This window comes from Danio aesculapii, chromosome 21 (genome assembly GCF_903798145.1).
Source record: "Danio aesculapii chromosome 21, fDanAes4.1, whole genome shotgun sequence".
In the NCBI taxonomy this organism is placed as follows: domain Eukaryota; kingdom Metazoa; phylum Chordata; class Actinopteri; order Cypriniformes; family Danionidae; genus Danio; species Danio aesculapii.
In genome coordinates this window covers 13,261,354-13,284,677 of record NC_079455.1, presented here as the reverse complement: position 1 = coordinate 13,284,677, position 23,324 = coordinate 13,261,354, and the positions used below count along the sequence as shown (strand labels likewise).

At 33.4% G+C, this 23,324-nt stretch overlaps 1 protein-coding gene across 1 annotated transcript; it reads left to right on the top strand.

Moving 5' to 3' along the window:
- Window positions 1-3,443: 3,443 nt before the first annotated feature.
- Window positions 3,444-21,060, top strand: LOC130214638 (multidrug and toxin extrusion protein 1-like). Its single transcript, XM_056446415.1, has 17 exons — window positions 3,444-3,620; window positions 4,859-4,960; window positions 5,034-5,102; window positions 5,179-5,327; window positions 6,093-6,135; window positions 9,977-10,021; window positions 10,145-10,242; window positions 10,340-10,437; window positions 11,502-11,612; window positions 12,323-12,390; window positions 14,537-14,645; window positions 15,124-15,199; window positions 15,591-15,660; window positions 15,840-15,972; window positions 20,487-20,581; window positions 20,660-20,738; window positions 20,837-21,060. The coding sequence occupies exons 1-17, from the start codon at window positions 3,444-3,446 to the stop codon at window positions 21,058-21,060; spliced, it is 1,746 nt and encodes a 581-aa protein (XP_056302390.1).
- Window positions 21,061-23,324: the final 2,264 nt, after the last annotated feature.

Here is a 23,324-nt window from a genome sequence, read left to right as displayed (position 1 = left end):
TGACAGGCCTACGCAAGGGAAAAACTTTTCCGCTTTTGAGAAAAACTTTGTTGTGTAAATGTAGTCTAAAACTGTCTTTAAAATAAAAGACATTTACATTAGTTCCTTAAAACTAAAGTCTGGATTCACACAAATTCACACAAAAAAGCAATTCTACAAAAGTGCATCCCCTCCGGTGAGTGCCACCTAGTGGTACAATCACAAAAAAGACTCTAAACCCCATTTCCGCTTACTCTTCCTCACTAGTGAAACAATCTCACAAAAATGTACTTTGACGAATGCACGATTCTTTTTTTGAATTGTAAAACTGACTGAAAACAATGCTTTGAAGTTGATCGTTTTTCTTGGGAAGTTTCACATACACAAGGCAAAAGTAATGTCTATTACTCCCTCCTTTATTTTTTTACGTAAATTTTTAAAAATATTTTATAATTCTTTGACCTCAATTGCAAGAAACAAGAAGTCTATAAAAACCTCTCTAACAATGAAAACATAATCTGTACAATCTATTAAATATGATGGATCCCCCATGTATGTAATGTAGCATTTTTTATTTAATGTATGTTCTGTACCCCTGACTAAGTTTTGTATGACTTACATATGTTATCATATAATCCGTTATGCTTGTCAGTTACATGCTTCAATTAAAAAAAATAAAATAAATAATAATAAAAACTCTCTCCCAATCCCATATGGACTGCTGGATCTCTGGCAACATTCAAATGGCACTTTTTTGAGCTTGTATTTTTCTAACAATATCAGAAGCTTTGTTTTAGTAGTATTTGATTGTGTACTGTCTTTTTACAATGAATCGCTTGATCCCTTCCTCATTCTAAGTGGCTTTGGATAAAAGCATCTTCTAAATGACTAAGGTAAATACTTGTATTCAATATTTTGTCTTCTTTTTCAATTTAATCATTTAATCATTAAACTTGTGTTAGATTTTAAATAGATAGTTCAACCAAAACTGAAAATTCTGTCATCATTTATTTACTTGCTCTACTTGTCACAAACCTGCTTGACTGAATTTCTTCTGTTGGACATATTTTGAAGAATACTGAAAAGAATACTGAAAACCATTGACTTTTCTAGTATTTGTTTTTGGAAATGAATGGTTTGTAGGTTTTCAGCTTTCTTCAGTTTAGTGTTAAACAGAAGAACAAAACATTTTAAGGTTTAGAATCACTTGACGGAGAGTAAATATTGAGTACATTTTGTTTTTTGAATGAACTTGAAGTTTTTTCCCCCCTTATAACTCAAAAGCACCTTTGCCAAACTACATAAACTCTATGAAAAAGCCTAAAACAAGATCTAACAAATTTTTACTTTTGTTTTGTTTTACTTATCAAGCAAAAAGCAAAGTGATCTCTGGATCTGTTTTCCAGCTTATCCAAACATCCCATCGGTATCCATTATGCAAAATCAAGTCCTACCCTTTTCTTCTGCCCATTTCACTTCTGTATACAGTGCATCTGGAAAGTATTCATAGCGCTTCACATTTTCCACATTTTTATGTTACACCTTATTCCAAAACGGATTAAATTCATTTATTTCCTCAAAATTCTACACACAAAACCTCATAATGACATTCTTAAGATGTTTCAGCAGCCTAATTGGAGTTCACATGTGGTCAAACCAAACATGAAGACAAAGGAATTGTCTGTAGACCTCAGAGACAAGATTGTTTTGAGGCACAAGGCTGGGGAAGGTTACAGAAAAAAATTTTGCTGCTCTGAAAGTTCCAATGAGCACAGTAGCCTCCATCATCCATAAGTGGAAGATGTTTGGAACCACCAGGACTCTTCCTAGAGCTGGCCGGCCATCTAAGCTGAGTGATCAGGGGAGAAGGGCCTTAGTCAGAGAGGTGATCAATAACCTGATGGTCACTCTGTCTGAGCTCCAGCATTCTTCTATGGAGAGCGGAGAACCTTACAGAAGGACAACCATCTGTGCAGCAATTCATCAATCAAGCCTATGTGGCAGAGTGGCTAGACGGAAGCCACTCCTCACCTAGAATTTGCCAATAGGCATCTAAGGGACTCTCAAACCATAAGAAACAAAATTCTCTGGTCTGATGAGACTAAACTGAACTCTTTGGAGTGAATGCCAGGCGTTACGTTTGGAGGAAACCAGGCACTGCTCATCACCAGGCTAATACCATTGCTACAGTGAAGCATGGTGGTGGCAGCATCATGCTGTGGGGTTTTTTTTAGCAGCAGGAAATGGAAGACTAGTCAGGATAGAGGGAAAGATGAATGCAGCAATGTACAGAGACATCCTGAATGAAAACCTGCTTCAGAGTGCTCTTGACCTCAGACTGGGGCGACGGTTCATCATCCAGCAGGACAATGACCCAAACACACCACCAAAACATCAATGGAGTGGCTTCACAACAACTCGGTAAATGTCCTTGAGTGGCCCAGCCAGAGCCCAGATCTAAATCCTATTGTACATCTCTGGACAGATCTGAAAATGGCTGTACATTGTTGCTTCCCATCTAGCCTGACAGAGCTTGAGAGGTACTGCAAAGGGGAATGGGCAAAAATTCCCAAAGACAGGTGTGCCAAGCTTGTGGCATCATATTCAAAAAGACTTGAAGCTGTAATTGCTGCCAAAGGTGCATCAACAAAGTATTGAGCAAAGGCTGTGAATACTTTTTTTCACATTGTCATTATGGGGTATTGTGTGTAGAATTCTGAGGAAATAAATGAATTTAATCCATTTTGGAATAAGGCTGTAACATAAAAAAATGTGGAAAAAGTGAAGCGCTATGAATACTTTCCAGATGCACTGTACACTTAAATACCCACTAAATTAGGTCACCAGTTCAACTGCTTATTAGTGCAAATATCAAATCAGCCAATCACAAAGCAGAAACTCAATGCATTTAAACATGTAGATGTTATCAAGATGACCAGCTGAAGTTCAAACAAAGCATCAGAAAAAAGATGCACATCACAAAAAGTAAAAAACTGAGAATAACACCTTTGTGCCAACCATTGATGAAAGTGGATCAATACATCTTTCCTTAATGTCTTTTAGGGAGTGCTTGATGCCTACAGTATATGAACTTCTAAGGAAAAACGTTGTAGATAAAGTTCTACTGCTATGTTTTTCTTATCTGCACCACAATGTTTCTGGAATGCAAATGTGCAGCAAACTCACACAAGTATTAGCCCAACTTGAAGTGCTCTGAGCGCTGAGGAGCCTTCAGTGATAGAGGATGTTATTTGGGGGTCCCTTTAATGAAACCTGATCTGTACATGCAGTGACGGCTGTTTATATACTAACATTGTATACTATAACAGGAAGCTACTTCTGCCAGACAGTGTTTTGAGATTTTCATTTTTAAGTTTGATTTAATATTTACATTTTTGTGCGCACGTGTATTTGTTTTATAGCTAACTAATAGTGTTTTTGATCACAGGGAACTAAGTTTAAAAATGGAAATGAACAGTATTTATACTGAAGATCATGGATATCAAAAAGAGGAGAAAGGTGAAGATGCTCAGTTGGCTTCGAGAAGCATATGTGCTGAATGTCTAAGAAAACTCAGAAGATTGTTACCAGTAATTTATAAAGAAGAAGTAATACAGCTGCTAAAACTTGCTGGACCGGTGGTAAGTGTAAATATTATTTTGACGTCAGAACTGCAGCTAAATGTGAGGTAGATAAGGTGATGTATTGTGTATTTTTTGTTATTTTGTTATTTTTTACTTTAAAAGAAACCAAAACAAAATGATATTGATGAAAATATTTTTCTTTCTTTCTTTTTTTTTACTTTTCTATGTATTTTTAAACTATTTAACGTTCACTCTAAAGAAAAAAATACAACTTCTTTAATTTTAATAGGACACTCATTAATATGCTTATTGAAAATTACTGCAATGATTCTGTGGTTATTTCAAGACTTTTGCGACTTTAAAAAAAAGGATTTTGTAATCAATGACCTTGAATTTAACATCTAGTTGAAGTCACAATTATTAGCCCCCCATTTTAATAGAGAGAAGATTTTTTCAACACATTTCTAAACATAATAGTTTTAATAACTAATTTCTAATAACTGATTTATTTTATCTTTGCCATGATGACAGTAAATTATATTTTACTAGATATTTTTCAAGACACTTCTATACAGCTTAAAGAGGTATTTAAAGGCTTAACTAGGTTAATTAGGTATTTAGGTTAGGCATGTTAAGGTAATCAGGCAAGTTACTGTATAATGATGGTTTGTTCTGTAGACAGTCGAAAAAAATTTGCTTAAAGGCGTTAATAATTTTGACCTTAAAATGGGTCATAAAAAAATTAAAAACTGCTTTTATTCTAGCCTAAAAAATAACACTTTCTCCAGAAGAAAAAAATATTATCGAACATAATGTGAAAATTTCCTTGCTCTGTTAAAAATCATCTGAGAAATATTTAATATAGAAAAAAAAATCTAAGGGGGGCTAATAATTCTGACATCAACTATATATATATATATATCTCGGCACCTTAGAATTATAAGGTTCTATCTGCGTTCTGAATGATTTTGAGATATTAGGCTTCAAAGTTTTTGCATTCCATATAGCAAACAGTATGTTTGTAACAATTTTTTAAAAATAAAAAGTTTTAAAAAGTAAACAACTTATAAAAAATATCTCTTAATGTAAATGAATAAGAATATGTCAATAATTCAATTTTGACAAAAATGTCATATAGAACCTTATAATTAAGGTGCCTAAGGTGACGATATATATATATATATATATATATATATATATATATATATATATATATATATATATATATATATATATATATATATATATATATATATATATATATATATATATTGTTTTTTGTTTTTTTCATGCAGTTTATCTCTCAGCTGATGATCTTTCTGATCAGCTTCGTCAGCACTGTGTTTTGTGGACACTTGGGGAAAACTGAATTAGCCGGTGTGGCTCTGGCTATTGCTGTGAGTTTACAAATGAACTTTATTATAGTCTTTTATTAAAGCACTCGTTTCATTAATAAATGCATCTTGACAGGTTATCAATGTGACAGGCATCTCCATCGGCTCTGGACTGGTGTCTGCATGTGATACCCTCATCTCTCAGGTCTGATAATCAGTGTTCAGTAATGTGAGTGTAAGCTGTGCTCAGGTGTCAATGAATTGAATTGTGTCTCCTGCAGACGTTTGGCAGTAATAATCTGAAGCGGGTGGGTGTGATACTGCAGAGAGGGATTCTCATCCTCCTGCTGGCCTGTTTCCCCTGCTGGGCACTCCTTATCAACACAAAGGCCATCCTGCTGGCTGTCCGACAGAGTCCCAGTGTGGCCAGGTCTCTCATTCAACTCTTACACATTAGATGCAAGGAGAAGTGTTTGGGGGGAAAAAACATTTTGAAAAGTAAAAACACATACAATTATTGAATAATTTAATTCATAAAGTAAATAATACCCAACAGTTAAAAACAAATAAATTAAACAGTACAACTTAAATGCATAAATACACAAATGAATTAAGATTAAATAATCAAAAATGTTTAGTAATTATAACATAACTCAATAATTATGATTACAAAACACAATCAGACGAAGACGGGTGGCTTCTTCCAATACAGAATGCAAACTACTTTTTAGCTGATATAATTAATATACATTACTCTTTTTCAGTCTTGCACACACAAACAAATGGTAACTATTAAATAGTAGGTTTACTCTTAAACCAGAATAGAAATTCTAAATCAACTCAAAATACTAACAATGATAGCATCGGACAATGATAACAAGAGAAAACTGGTTAATTTGTGTACCTTTTTCATGTCAAAGTGTGCAAAAAGCAAACAAATAATCTTAGATTTATTAAACGTGTTTCAGACTTTAATCAGATATTCCCCCTCTCCCCATTTACATTAGATAATTTGCTTGTTTAGCAAAATCTATATGCTGATAAAACATAGTGTTGAGAAAATTAAATGATGCAAGTACTGTGAAATACATTATAAGAAATAATGTCCATGCATGTTGTCATGTGACAGTCATGTACAGTTTGTGTCAGTGAAGTTTTGTTAACTGTTTGTGAACTCATGTTTCTCTGTCAACAGTCTGTCACAACTCTATGTGAAAATTTTTATGCCTGCTCTGCCTGTGAGTGACACATTTCACAGCATCACCTGTATTCAAATGTTGTAGCTACCTCAAATATTGCTAGCTTCTAATCTGATTTGCTAAATTATATACAAAGAAAACTTATTGAAAACTTATTATTAAAGAACATTTATTAATTAAAGTGTTCACTGTAATGTGTTGAGTTAAATCAAAGGTTGTGTTGGAACACAAGTAGTAGTTTTGCAATTTAAATTATTTTTTATTTCAATCTATTTCAAAGTTTTTAATAAGGCTATACAGTTCAGTTTAGTTGTAGTTATTTTCTTTTATGGTTTTGTTAGTGTTTGTTTTTATTTTTTATATATTTAGTTTTAGTATTTAGTATTTATTTTAGTTTAGCCAATTTAACAGAACACATCCAGTGTATACCAAAGCAAAGTTAGCTTACATTTACACTTGTGCAAACCCCAAATCAGAAAAAGTTGGGACAGTATGGAAATTGCAAATAAAAAAAAGAAATTAGTGATGTCTAAATTTACTTTGACAAACGTTTATGTTTCATTAATTGATCAATAATTGAACAGACATTCAACCCAAAACCATATATCAGCAGCTAAAATGTATAAAAGTAGAAATTATGAAGATATTCAGTCAAACTTCTTCATATTAAAGATAATTTTGAAAGTTATTGTTAAACAGAAGCACCATGTTTGTATAGAACATGTTTTTTTTTGTATATAAATGTGTTCGACTGATGTATTTGGCTATAAAAGCAGCAACTACAGTTATATACAGTTTAAGTCATAATTATTAGCCCCCCTTTGAATTTTTTTTTCTTTTTTGAATATTTCTTAAATGATGTTTAACAGAGCAAGGAAATTTTCACAGTATGTCTGATAATTTTTTTTTTTAATTTTTAACAATTTTTTAAAAACTATTTTAGGGACAAAATTATTAGCCCCTTTAAGCTAATTTTTTTTTCGATTGTCCACGAACCATCATTATACAATAAATTGCCTAATTACCCTAACCTGCCTAGTTAACCTTATTAACCTAGTTTAGCCTTTAAATGTCTCTTTAAGCTGTAGAGAAGTGTCTTGAAAAAGCTCTAGTAAAATATTATTTACTGTCATCATGGCAAAGATAAAATAAATCCGTTATTAGAAATGAGTTATTAAAACTATTATCTTCAGAAATGTGTTGAAAAAAATCTCTCCATTAAACAGTAATTGGGGAAAAAAATAAACAGGGTGGCAAATAATTCAGGGGGGCTAATAATTCTGACTGCAACTGTATATTGCACCACAGAACAGAAGTGCTTATTATAAATTTAAGTAAAATGGTTATAATTGTTTATGAATATTATTTTATTACAGCTAGATTTGCCATTAAATTCATTTAGATTTAGATTTTTTTTCAGTTAAAGGTGCCATAGAGTGCATTGACTCAATATAAAAAATCAATTTAAACAATCAATTAATCAATTGAAATCAATTGATCAATTTAATAATTTTTTGTCTTTTATTTTTTCAATATGTACATTTTTTCTCGAATATCTACATAGTAGGTATTATTGTTATGGTTATTATTATTATTATTATTATTATTATTATTATTATTATTATTATTATTATTATTATTATTATTATTATTATTATTATAGAATTGCATTTTGTGAGAATAATGTATTATATATTGTATTAATTGTAATTATTGTAATAATTTTATGTATAGAATATATATTAACCTCTTAAACAGAATGTCATTCTAGAAAAATCACAGTTAGAGCTGTATGATATGACACAGTGCATAAACATACATCAAACACTTATATTCAGCAGTCTACACATTTTCACAATATACACCTAAGCTAACAAAAGTCACATTTAAACAGACCTTATGCCTTTTCAGGGTAGCACTGAATTTTTTTTTTTATCCATTCATCCCCCATTTTTGAGCTGTGAACAGATCAGGCATGGCTGCTTGTTTCACAGAAAGCTCTTTTACTATTTGTACAACTCCCATTTTCAAAATAAGAGTCCAACATACATAATATTTTCATGACAAGCTTAGATAAACTTAAAACTAAGACAAAATATATAATTGTTGTAATCTCACTAGGAAACATTGTGTCCAATGAAACGCCTCGAGGGGCATTCATATTACTGATCCAGTGTGCAATGTAACAGTCTGTATTTTGTTCTGATTGACCTGTTTTTCAGTTTTTACACTGATGGGACTCACATCTCTAAAACTGTCGAAACACAGATAGGAACTGTCCTTATAAATAAAAATATTTTAAGTCAATGCAACTACATTCTTGCTTAAATACTCTTAAATATATATTATGATGCGGTAGTATCCCAAACTAATGCTCGCAGTGAAAGCTGAAGGAGTTGTGGAAGTGCTGTTATCACTAGACTATTACATGGCTCTCAGTCATACTTGCCAACATTCGGATCTTAAAATCCAGGAAATTTTATCGGGGGGTGTGCGCGAAGTGAAAAGCGGTGCGTGCGAACTGGGGAGCAGGAATGAAGATGGTTGCGCGTTGGTGCACATGGGGACTGAACCAAAAAGCTGAGGATCCGGGGGGCGGGGGAGGGGTGTGTAAATTCCCAATAAAGACCCAATGTACTGGGGCACGTGCCCCAGTAAAAATCTCCAGTGCCCCAGTAAATGCATTGAGATATGATTTACTTCATATGCAAGTGTATTTATTAAGAGTGGTAATTCTGAAATAAAGACGTTATTCTCTATGTGCAACCGAACCAATGCAGGTGAAAGCAATGTGTTTAATCAATAAGCAAACTGAGGCATCTCAGCGTGTGCGCAGAGAACCCGCGCGCCTCTCGCACGCGCTGCTTTTCTGCCAGTGCGAGTACCGGTAGTTAACATGCGCGCCAAAAAAGCAGGCTACTTGCTTGTCACGCGCCGCGCATGCGTTGTAAAACTGCCGTAACAGCCTTTTTTTGTTTTGCAAGTCAACAAAACTAAAGTTTAAACAATATGACAAACAATTTATTGATCTTACTAAGTATGCATCCTGATAGATTTTTTTTTTTTTGTATGAGGCAAAAAGGAGGGATGAGGAGTCAGGGAGGTAAAGACTTAATAAACCTAATTCTCTGCCATGTGTCAAGTCTAAGACAACAGATAATTCTATAACACATCTTTTTTTTTTGTATTTTATTGAATTGTCTATAGTTTAATATTTAATATTTATTAATATTTATGCAAAAGATTTCTTAAATAATCTTAGCATCACTCCAGTTGTGTCTAAACATTGTTTAGTTACATTTACGATTATTTAGAATAATAATTGTACAATAACAAGAATACTTTTATTAATAATAAATATTTATTAAAAAAAAAAAAAAAAAAAAAAAAAAAAAAAAAAAAAAATATATATATATATATATATATATATATATATATATATATTTTTTTTTTTTTTTTTTTTTTTTTTGAGGAGGGGGGGGGGGGGGATGTGTGGGTGTCCCAGTAGAGCTTTATGTCTAGCAACGCCCCTGGCAGGTATGCTCTCAGTTAGACTTAAGAACCAGAAGAACTGCTGTAATGCAAATGTTATTTTATATTAATTAATAAAATAATCATATTTATGTAATATTGGTATTCAAAATCTTGTTGAGGACTAGAAATTTCTTTCAAAACATTAAAAGGAGAGAGACTGAAAAAATGGCGAAGTCTTTTTGTTATTTTGATTGATTGATTGATTGATTGATTGATTGATTGATTGATTGATTGATTGATTGATTGATTGATTGATTGATTGATTGATTGATTGATTGATTGAAATAAAAATTTGATTGATTGAAATTTTCCAATGTTTTTCTAATTTCATTTGTTTGATCTGCAGGCTACTTTTATGTATCAGCTACAGGGATTATATCTTCAAAATCAGGTGATCTCCGTTGTCTTGAGTCTTCTATGCTCTCCTCGATAATTAAACTCAAGCTCTTGTTGTTGATGTGCCAAACAGATTGCTGTTACACTGATGCTCTTTTTATGTGTATTGTTTGTTTAGGGTATTATCTGGCCTCAGGTGATCACAGGAGTCGCAGGGAACATCTTCAACGCTTTGATAAACTACATCTTCCTTTATCTGCTTGAACTTGGTGTGCCGTAAGAAGCTGTCTAGATTTGGTTTATCTTATATTATCAGTCATGATATTTTCATGTATTCTTCATGTATTCATCTCTAAGTCTGATGTGTTCACAGAGGATCTGCTGCTGCAAACACAATTTCCCAGTATTCCTTGGCCGTGATTCTATATACATACATTCGGTGTATGGGTCTGCATAAAGCCACCTGGGATGGTAAGAGCCACTTGACAGCACACACACCTTGTAACTACTAGGTTGAGTGAAAAGATTAAAAGACTAATGTTGCATGTTTGTCTTTTTTTTTTTTTCAAACTAAGCACAAGAAGACCAATTTTAGCATGAACTTTCAAACTTTTGGGTGTCGTTTGCTTCTCGTTATATTAGCTATGAAAGAATATAGTTGTTGTTTTTTTGCAGTTTGATATCAATATATGGTATCATAATTTTCTATCATAATCATTAGTATAGGGTTTGAAATCGACTGCACTTTTTTATACTGCTTGTTATTTACCAATAGTAAAACGTAATCTCTGTGTTTGCTTATTAAAAGCAACAAAAGAAAATACATTCATGATGTAAAATAAGATCCACAATAGACTATATTGTATGATGTACTTAAGTAGTATTATATAATTTAGCGTATGACAGGGTTGTATGGCTGCTGGAAATCCCTGAAAATGCTTTTTTCAATGATTTTTTAGGTTTAAAAAGTGCTTTGATTTTGGATTAAAATGCTTGAATCATCTAGTGCTTGAAACGTCTTGAAATTGTAATTGTGTTGCTTTTGTGATTAAAGTTCAAAATAATTATTTAAATAAAATAACGTTTTGTTTTTGAATAAAATGAAAACTCTGGAGTCTGCACATGTGCCTTTAGCATGATCAGTTTTAATATGTGAGCTAAATATTGTTTTTTAATTATTAATTTAGGATTAATTAATTTAAGATGTGAGTAAATTACATTTAAGAGAGCAAACCTGACATAAAAATATTTACTTACTAATATTATTTTACTTTATTAATACTAATGCTAACACTATAATACAATAGAATACTATAACAACTAGCATCTTATATAATGTGATGAAGTATTTATGTGAAATATGTAATTTGCCACACTTGTTAAGTCAAATTAAATAAAGTGCTTAAATTTGACTTTGGAAAAGGTGTTAAAACCCTGTTATAATTATATTCTTTATTAGTCTACTATTTTATCAGAAATATTCTTTTTTACATGTATTCTGCTAATATTTCCGTCTTCCTCACATATACTATTAGGCTGGTCTTGGGATTGTCTGCAGGAATGGGGCAGCTTCATCTGCTTGGCTATTCCCAGCATGCTCATGCTCTGTGCTGAATGGACGTATGAGATTGGTGGATTCCTGGCAGGTTTGCAGACTATAGGGCTTTGAACTAGTTAATCCTATCTTATTTCATGTTTCACACTGCTTATAATTTACCAAGAGTTAACAATTTACTCAAGGTTAACATTTAAAGAGGTTTCGCACTGTACAATCCAAGTTCTACTGAGAAAATTTGCCAAAAAAAAAAAAAGAAAGAAAGAAAGAAAGGACATTGACTGGTTGAAGGCAGAAATGCTCTTCTTTTTTCTGTTTAGGAGTAAAATTAAGTTTCAAATACATATTTAGGATTTACCGTTAGCAAACATCCTGTCCCCATCCAGACTGCTCTCAAATACAAAACAGTCTATTTAACTGAGAGAAGAAAATGGCAGTAAAGAAAGGATCTGATAACAAACCATGTGCTTTAGAATAGATGTAACTTATGATACGTAAAAAACTGCTCTTTTATCTCTGTTAGGAAAGGAGGTTTTTCTAATTGTGATCTCCAATGTACATTGGTGCCTTGACACAAAAGTGATGCTAACTCTGTTCTGGAGCAGTGTTAAAACAGCAGTGTTAACTTCTTATTATAACCCTCTAGGGTTTTTCCAATGAGTATTTCAGTGAGTGCCGGGTGTGAAATTGTGTAAAAAAAGTCTTGATTATTGAATCGATTTTCATTCATGCCATAACAGTATTTGACATGGAAGGCAAATATTGGTGTATAATGTCTGTATGTCTTCACTTTCACTGCAGGACTCATCAGTGAGGTGGAGCTGGGCGCTCAGTCTATCGTCTATCAATTGGCCAGCATTATGTATATGGTACATTATTTAAAAATGACTACACTTTGTTAATATCTTTACAAGTCAATTTATATTGTCATTACTGATTATTTAATTATTTTCAGTCAACTAACAGTGTTATTTTTTGCTATGTGTGGTTTTGCTATTGCGTGTGATTCTGAAACATCCTTTTTTTGTTACTTTTACCAAGCCCAAACTTTTAAACAGTGGTGTACACTCAAAAAAATCTTTGGTGTAACTTCATCTTAATGCAACACACATTTGAATTTATTTGAATTGCATTATTTCAATCTTGGCCAAATAGAACCAAAGAACATAATTAATTTTGAAAAAAAAAAAAAATGATGTCAAGTCTCTTTCATTTGAATGACCTTGTGATTTAAACACAGCTTAATCTTGTTTTAATCTGGACAGCCAGAATCTTCTGTTATTTATTTTGGTTTAAACATCCAAAACTTTCTGTTAACTAAGACTGTTCTTATAACTAGCATTTGCACAGTAATTGCTCATTGAGTGTAGCTACAAACATAAAAATTGTTAATAAAGCTGCCAACTCCCAAAGCAAGAGTTTTACTCTTCTGCAAGGCGGCAAACTCGAAACTCAACTTGAAACTACTCTAAATCTTCAAACTAAATGAAGAATTACTCTAGTCTTTGTTTTTACCTAAAACACATGAGATCACTTTTATTGTCAACATTTTCCCTTCTTGATGCAATCCCATGCAATGCATGCTGGCAATTATACCTCCACTAACCCAGGGGTCGGGAAATTTTTTGGCAAAATGCATTTTTAAAGAGTCATCGGGGGTGTTTGTGAGTGTGTGTGTATTTGTGTATGTATGTATGTATGTATGTATGTATGTATGTATGTATGTATGTATGTATGTATGTATATATACTATATATATATATATATATATATATATATATATATATATATATATATATATATATATATATATATATATATATATATATATATATATACACACACATACAGTCGTCACTATAAAAGTTAAATTTCTAAGCCTACACACAAGAGTCATATACTGTATTTATATGTATATAAATAACAACCATTATTTATGTCCATGCACAACTCAAAAATAAACAAATATGAAGCATCGCATGTTGAGCAAGTCCATGTATGAAGAAAGGACAATTTATCGTCATCACCACTCATGAATATTGTTTGAATTTACGTGCGCGACATTACCATAGAAATGTAAGTTGCATTCCCTTTATTGGTGTGCCGATTCAAGTTAATCCACAGTGCCGCACACAAGCATTGGTTGAAACATTCCTTGATTGTAAACTAACTTCTTATTCATTTTGCTGTAAAAATAATACAATAAAAGGTAACTGTAATTGTATTTTAAATAGGAAACTGATTTCTAGTGATGGTTATAATTTTTTAAACTTTAAAATATTATTGAAGAGAGACAACTGGAGAGCCACATATTTTTGGTCAAAGAGCCACATGTGGCTCCCGAGCCATAGGTTGCCTACCCCTGCACTAACCAGATAGGGTTGTTGCTAGATCAGATACGGTTGCAGTCGGACATTAATGAGAATTATTATATAATTTATAAAATTTCCCATTTATTGTATTTTATTAACCACCACCCCTATCCCTAAACCCAATTTTCACAGTAATGTAAAAACAGTAGTTGTGCCGAGGATTATTTATGTTATTCATTAAATTACCCAATAATTTGTATTTTTAACATCTACTTCTACCTTAAACCAACCATCACAGCAATGTAAAAATATTAATTATTGTTATACAATGTTAAAAAAATAATGCTATGTTGATGTGCGTATCCACAGCTATATCCTATCTAGACTTCACCACCAGAGTTACACCTACTCAAGTCATTCAAGTCATGTTGTCCCAGCACAAAACAGTTAACTTATTATTATTATTATTACAAATTTGAAACTTGAACATAAAACAAATAAATTGTCCAAAGTATTTACAAGAGTTGTGTTGTTTCCACTTACTTTAAACAAGTAACAAGCAAAAAAACACCATTATTTTACGTTTATAAGAATTAATCTGTGTCAACTTTTTGACATTTTAAATAGCTATCATATAGTCAAATAGTAGACTAGTTAATGTTCAGAACTCACTGGAGGTTATTTTTCTGTGTTTGTCATTCAGTTTCCTCTGGGATTTGCGGTGGCCGCCGGTGTTAGGGTGGGAAATGCTCTTGGAGCTGGAAACACAGAACAAGCCAAACTGTCCGCCAAAGTTTCTTTAGTCTGTGGACGTATGTGGTCATTTCTAGAGCTTTAACTGATCCTGAATATGTCTCATTTTGGTGGCAAACAATGTGATAAGATATCATGCCACACTGCAAAAACCAATAGTTTTTGTCTTTTTTCTAGTCCAAATATCTAACAATTCTTTCATCAAGATTTTCTCGATAAACAAAAATGTTGTCTTGTTTTCAGAATAATAGTTCGAGATTAAGTGAGTTTTTCCTTAAAACAAGCACATAAAATCTGCCAATGGGTAAGCAAAGTAATCTTGCTTTCACATTGAAATAAGTTTATTTCATTTACCGATACCCATTGACAGATCAATAAGCTTGTTTTAGGGGAAACCTCACTTAATTTTGACTTGAATTTTTAGATATTTTGACTAGAAACAAAACAATAAAGTAAGAATTTTTTTTTTTGCCATGTATGTGCAATGTTATACATTTGTTTTCTTTTAATAGTTGATTCCTTTCTCCTCTGCTGTAGTGCTTGTCTCCTGTGTGATTGCAGTCATAATTCCTGGAACTAACAACATTATTGGATACATCTTCAGTAAAGATGAGTAAGTTGCCTTTAGTATAATCTTTAATATTATCTTACAAGGCTTCTTTATTTGAAAAGCAACATTTAAAGGGGTAGTTCACCCAAAAAATGTAATTTACTCACTATTTACTCACCCTCACATATAAACCTTTATGAGTTTTCTTCTTCTGTTGAACTCTAAAGAAGAAAAACCAGGTAACCAGGTTTTAAGAATTGTTAGATATTGACATCCATAGTAGGAAAAACAAATACTATGGAAGTCAATGGTTACAGGCTTCCTGCTTTCTTCAAAATATCTTATTTTGTGTTTAACAGTACAAAAAAAGTGACCCTTTAACATAACTGATATTATAGGATAAAATGATTGAGAATAGCATTATAATCTGCCTCCAAAACTTTCTTTATTGAAGGGATATTGTCCACAGAGTTTCACAGGTCATGGTTATGTATGGATTTGTTCATCTGTTTGATGCTACTTCGGTAAGATCATACATTTTTAAGCCTTTTTCTTAAAGATACATGGATCAAAAGAAAACAAAAAGCTACTACTTGTGACTTTTATTATGGTTATTCATTTCAACAGATCTGCTATTTGCATTATATTTTATATTATATAAATATTTACATTTGATAATAATTGTAATGTGTTTTTATTGGAGGCTATTACAGGTGGCATTGTCAGAGGTGCTGGAAAACAACAGATTGGTGCTCTTTGTAACTTGGTGGGATATTATTGTGTAGGATTCCCAATTGGAGTGTCTCTGATGTTTGCTCTTAACATGGGCATAGTTGGTAAGACATTGACACTTACATTAAAGCTATGTTTTTAAATATTCAAAATAATATGCATATATTTCAATAACTATTAATAAACTTTTAATTTTTATGAAAATGAATGTTGCTGCTTTGAATGTTGCTGCATCATGAAACTTTAAAGAAAATTCAAACAGCCTGATCTCACGAGGAACGTAACTATTTGACGTTTTGTCAGTTTGGTGGCGAATTTGTAGTTCAGTCATATGAAAATATACGATTTTAAAAAGTAGGTGTGGCACCCAACCAACACTAGGGGAAGAGCAATTTGTTTGAATGAGATTGTATGAATTCATATGAATTACACTGTAAAAATGGCTGTGTTTTCAATAGTAAAAAAAAACTGTAAAATGTAACAGTAAAAATCCAGAACCTGATAAACAGATTGTTTCCTTAATATATACGCCAACTAACCGTAAATTGACTTTCCCAGAATTCCCTGCATGGCACATCACTTTTTATGCTTTTTGTTGACATTACTATGGATCTTTTTAGTTGTTTCCCCATCAGTGATGTACATTAGAGATTTATGTTACACCTAATGGTGATAAACAATGTTTTTTTCATGACTTTAATTTTATGCGTGTTACCATACTGGTGTTTAGTAGAATGACACTGAGCACCTTCTATATACTGATTCACTTTTCTGCTTGTGGGAAAAGTTGATTGTGATGAACATTGCTTCATTATGTAACAACCTCATCCCCACCAGCATATGGCTGTGTTAATGTGTCTATCTTTGTAACAAAAGATGTGTAGATGTTGGTCATTTAAAATACAGACATATTACCTCTATAAATTAATAAAATACAGTAATTTACTGAAAAATGAGAAATTACTTTTACTGGCAACCACAGGCGCTGTTTTTTTACCGTAAATTTTACGGATGAATTTTTTTACAGTGTAGCCACTAAATCAAAATGTTACAAATTGCCGTGAGATTGTGTTCTATTCAAAACACTGATTTGTATTGTAGTACGGTGAACTGTTTATTAATAAAAACACATCAGAATGTATTTTTAGACTACTAGTGCAAAATTAAACAAAATTGGGCATTCATTAGTTATTGTTATTTATTTCAGAAGTGAAATTCAATTGTTACAAAAGTAACAAAAGCATCTATTGGGATCTGAGATATGACCCATATGAAAAATTTGTAGCTAGTACATATTATTTAGCAGTTCTTAATTTTGTACTAATGATAATAGTTTAGATACTAGTCATCATAGTATCAATCATTGGAGACTAGTAACTTTTAATATACCTGCATTTCTTTTTATTATTTAAGTGTTTATATTTTTCATTTTCATTCAAGTTTTGGCTTTTGATGATGTAAGCATTAACAGACAAATATAAACAAAATAATATTACAAAATTGGCTGAGATATGAACAAAACACTTCAGACAGAGTTTCAGTCTATTGTTAACTGTCTTTGACCCTTGAAAAGATTTTGATGGGTTAATTTTTACATGTGCAGACAACATACAAACAGCATAATCAACAGAACGTTTTTGTCTAATTTTACCTAAAATTATTCTGTAAAAGGAACAATACAGTTATTATATGAAATAAACTAATTTAAAAGACATAAATATGTTTAATTGACAAAAAAAAAATAGCTGCATCAAGTAGCCTTCTCAATGGGATGTTTTTCATGAGTTTAAGATGATTGCAAAAAGCACTGCCTATACGCTTTCCTTATTTTACCTAGGATGTCATAGGATGTCACTTTTCCTTCGGGTAAAAATTCCACATAATTTGAAAATAAAAACTGTTTAAACCAACAAAAAACATTCAAAAGCTTTTATTTGTCATTGCATGTTGTATTCATTCATTTATTTTCTTTTCGGCTTAGTCCCTTTATTAATCAGGGGTCACCACAGCGGAATGAACCACCAACTTATCCAGCATATGTTTTACGCAGTGGATGCCTTTCCAGCTGCAACCCATCACTGGGAAACACCCATACACACTCTTTCACACACATACACTACGGCCAATTTAGCTTACTCAATTCACCTGTACCGCATGTCTTTGGACTGTGGAGCACCCGGAGGAAACCCATGCGAACACGGGGAGAACATGCAAACTCCACACAGAAATGCCAACTGACCCAGTCTAGGCTCGAACCAGCAACCTTCTTGCTGTGAGGCGATTGTGCTACCCACTGCACGACCGTGATGCCCAAATCTAAATTTACAGTGTTAATTTTGCTAGCATGCATTGTTATTCTTTAGGTGAATAAGTAATCAATGCAAGTTAATCCACTGAAATTTTATTCATTCATTTTTTTTTTTCAGCTTAGTGCCTTTATTAATCCTGGGGTCACCACAGCAGAATGAACCGGCAACTTATCCAGCACATGTTTTACGCAGTGTATGCCTTTCCAGCTGCAACCCATCACTGGGAAAAAGCCATACAGACAATGTAGCTTACCTAATTCACCTATAGCACATGTCTTTGGGGGAACCAGAGCACCCAGAGAAAACCCACGCGAACATGGCTAGAACATACAAACTCCACACAGAAATGCCAACTGACCCAGCCGAGGCTTGAACCAGTGACCTTCTTGCTGTGAGGCAATGGTACTACTCACTGTGCACCTTATTGCTTACCACTTGCTTATTTGCTTCCACATTTGGAGTGCTGGTCCTTTTCGGTTAACCATGCCCCTTTTATCGTTAGATTGCTATGAGGGAATGACATGGAAAAAAGAAAGCCTCGCCCCTTCTCTATATTCCATTTCCGTTGGAAACACATCAACATACAGTACTGAAACAAAAGTCTCAGTGATTTCTGGTCCAGGAGGACATTAAGAAAAGGGTTATTGTTTTATGGACAGTATGGAAAACGCAAATAAAACACAAATAAAAAAGAAAGTCATGATTTCTAAATTTACTTTGACTTGTAATTTATTGCAGATGTAACAGAGGCCAGCTAATAAGTGCTGTGCAGGTAAACCTCACTCCTCTGACCTCTACAGGTGCTCTAGCGACAGACATTAGAGGCCATGGGCTTTAGCCTCTTTAATAGAGCAACCGACTTTCATGCGGACAGTTGCCGGTTCGATACCAGCTCGGAGTGGGTTGGGTGGAGTAGGACCAGCGGGTGTTACACAGACAATACAACAACTAATATTTATCGAGTTCTTCATGATTTTTTTATTGCATTTTTTTTTTCAAATTATACACTTATTGCAATGTTGGTTTTTATAACACATTTTTAAAAAGTTGGAAGAGTAAAGCATTTACCGTTTTGTAATGTTGCCATTCCTTTTCACAACACTTAAAAAGATGTTTAGGGACTGAAGACATCAAGGGATAAAATGTTTCAGGTGTAATTTTGTCCCATTCTTCCTGCAAACACTCTATTGGAGACAGGTTGGGACTGAAGGCAGGCCTGTATCCTCTTCCTTCACAGCCAGGACTTTGTCATTTGTGCAGAATGTGGTTTTGCATTGTCTTGTTTAAATATGCATGGGCATCCCTGCAAAAGAAGGAAGCATTTTGTGCTTGAACATCTTTATTTACTTTTCTGCATTAATGGTGCCATCATGGAAGTGCAAGTTACCTTTGCCACTGGCACTGACACAACCCCATACCATGACAGACACTGGCTTTTGGACTTGTTGCTGGTAACAGTCTGGATGATTCTTTTCTTCTTTGGTCCAGAGCACACGACATCCATTTCTCCACCAACCCCCCTGCACAGTACAGTTTTATCTGGCATTTGTTGATGTAACTATGTATTGTGGTACTTGACAAAGGTTTGCCAAAGTAGTCCTGAGCCCATGTGAAGATATCACTTATAGATGAATTAGGATTCTTGATGCAGTGCTGCCTGAGGGATTGGAGATCACGTTTTTTCAGTTTAGGCTTGTGCCCTTGTCTTTTACGCACTGAAATTCCTCCAGATTCCTTCAAACTTTTAATTATGGTATGCACTTTTGAAGGTGAAATATCCAAATGTCTTCCAATCATTCTTTGAGGAACATTGTTTTTAAACATTTCAATAATTTCCTTTGGTGTTCATTGGCAAACTGGCGATCCTCAACCCATCTTTGCTCCTAAAGGACTAGACCTTTCTTGGATGTTGCTTTTGTACCATATCATAATTACAATCCCCTGTTGACATCACATCATTATTTAAGCAATTTACCTGATTACTATCCCTAAATTGCTCCTGTCCCAACTTTTTTTGGAATATGTTGCAGGTCTGAATGACAAGAAAGGATGTATATTTACAAAGGAAATGAAGTTGACCAGACAAAAGATGAAATATTTTGTGTTCATCTTGTCTGTAATGAAATACAAGTCAATGTAAATTTTAAAATCGCTATTTTCTAAGGGTTGTCATAGACTTGTTGTAGTATGTCATAGATTTAATGTGAAAATTGCTTTCCATGGTTGTAGGCAGTATCAGTAGTAGTTCTGATACTGTTTGTAAAGGCACTGAAACCTGTTCATCGATCTCTTCTTGTCTCAATCATTAGGCCTCTGGATTGGGTTTTTTACATGTGTCTTCCTACAGTCTTTGTTCTTCATCATCCTCATTTGCAAAATGGACTGGAAAAAAGCAACTCAAGAGGTGAGCTGTTGTTTCATTCATGTTTCTGCAGTCTGGTTTTAGAGATGATGGCTAGAGTTTTTGTCTTCTCATTTTCAGGCTTTGATCAGAGCGGGTGTTCAAGTCTCTGAAACCAAATATGAATCCTTTGGTTTGGAAAATAAGGGCTGCACTGAAGGTACTGTCTGTCTGTGCTGCTCTAAATAAAATATATAATAAGAAATATATGATTTTATGTGTCTTTCAGTACTGATTTTCTTTGTTGACTGAATATAGAAGCAGCAATGGAGAACACTGAAGAAGGCCAGACAAACACCGACCTGGAAGGACTCAGTAAAGGAGGAGGAGGAATAACAGACACTCTTGCATTGGTCACAGTTGGAGAGCTCTTGACCACCAAACAGCTCTTTTTTCGTCGAGGACTTGCATTTTTCTTCATGCTGCTTATATTAACTGGAGGAATTGTGTTAAATGAGGTGCTCATTAGATTTATTATTTGAACATATTTAATACAGATCTTTGTCTGCACTGAAAATGTCAAAGCTATGAGTTTCTGAATGTGCAAAGTTTACAACATGCTAAATTAATAAAAATGTGATGAATTTGAAATGTAAATAAAAACAAAACTGTCTGCTTTTTTGTGATGTTGTCTTCTTTTAAAACATTTAAGGCCACATTCTTTTTGATTTACCAGAATATGATTGATCGAAAAACAAACGAGTATTAAATATGGTGCTAGAATATTTATTTTCAAAATTAAAGTATTTGAATGACATCCAGGCGATGCAGTGACGCAGTAGGTAGTGCTATCTCCTCACAGCAAGAAGCTCGCTGGTTCGAGCCTCGGCTGGGTCAGTTGGCGTTTCTGTGTGGAGTTTGCATGTTCTCCCCGTGTTCGTGTGGGTTTCCTCCGGGTGCTCCGGTTTCCCCCACAGTCCACAGACATGTGGTACAGGTGAATTGGGAAGGCTGAATTGTCCGTAGTGTATGAGTGTGAGTGAGTGTGTATGGATGTTTCCCAGAGATGGGTTGCAGCTGAAAGCGCATCTGTTGTGAAAACATGTGCTGGATAATTTGCCAATTCATTCCGCTGTGGCGACCCCAGATTAATAAAGGGACTAAGCCGAAAAGAAAATGAATGAATGAATGACATCCAAAGACATATTTTGTGGGCTTGGACATTATAGAAAATTAAATCAAAGAGCATGATTTAAGTAAGTGATGTGTGGTTTGGTTGCCAGATTCATTTAATAAACTCATTGTTTACCTAGTTTCTAATTCAAAGGCAGAGAATGAATCAAAATGAAAGGGTAAAATTACTTTATCTTATGTATATAATTAGAATAATAAAAATTCCTGTGAAAAGACATGAGAAAAAGCCACAGTTTCTCTTCACACACTTTTTCAGCTTCAAGTTCATTACTTTTTAGCATTTTGTTATGACCATAGGCCGCTTTCATGTGTCAACTGATTTTGGGGTGGCGTAAGCAGCTCTCTAGCTTATGTTTGACGTCGGTTTGCTGTTTATTGTTGGTTTTTGGCACAAACATCCAAACAGAATGTCTAAATCAACCATTTAATGAGAGTGATGACAAGTTCAAAATCCATAGTAATGGTCATTCTCAAAAAAAAAGGGGTATCCATGTCTAACATAACAATCAGTAATTTTGAGAAAATGCTTAGTTTCCAGCTTTCACTATAAATTAAACCAAGACAAAAAAAATTACATAATGAAACAGACTTTCATCTACGGTATTTCTCTATTTATTTACTTCTGGACTTAATTATTTACTATTTTGCAACATTTTACCACGTCAGCAAAGTCTCAGTGGCCTAGGAAGAGTACAGTATGTAACTGTTTCGTTGCTCAGTATGATCTGCCTTTTTTAAATATTTGACCGGACGGTGGGTTACTGTGTTACTCTTTAGGATGATATCAAGATTCCGGCTTCTGATGAGTCATGAGAGATCAACTTTTTTATGTCCCTATAGATCTGTTAGATTGTTTTGAAATCTGCAGGCTGCAACTATCTTAGGTGGAAAGGTAAAATTATGTAGAATACATACATTTATTTCGTTGTTTTCTTTTTCCTCACTTTGTTTTTCTTTGGTTACCAGATAAATAAATAAAATACCTTGAGAACTGGTGTTTCACTGTTGGCTGTATCCGTATCATCAGGAAAAGCTTATGGATATTCATATTACAAGACCAGCCTTTTATAGTGCTTTCAGCCAGGGTTTGTTAAAATACTGTAACTGTTATTCTCTCTAACTCATCATTTGGTCTGCAGGAATGTGTTTTATTCATTTCAGCATGCTCATGCATTGTGTTTAATGGTAAACAAATTTGTGTGTTTGATTCATTTATATTTATTTAATTAAAATATATTAATATTTTATTCATTTGTGATCGGTTTTGTTGCATTTTATGCATTTTTTTAGGCAATATATATGTAATAATATATCCAGAATTTTTTTTACACAGATAGCTGTTTTCATGTCTTTCACTACAGAAACCAAACACCGACACTGATTTCAGTATACTTTACTGTACAAACATAATCAGAAGCAGCTCTTTGCTGGACACTGAGATGTGTCAAAACATTTTTTATTATTTTTATTTTCTCATTATTTTCCTACTCTTGTCTGTACACTACCTGACAAAAGTCTTGCCGCCTATCCAAGTTTTAGGAACAACAGATAATAACTTGAGTTCTAGTTGATCAATTGCTATCAGAAGTGGCTTATATGAAAGGCAAAGACC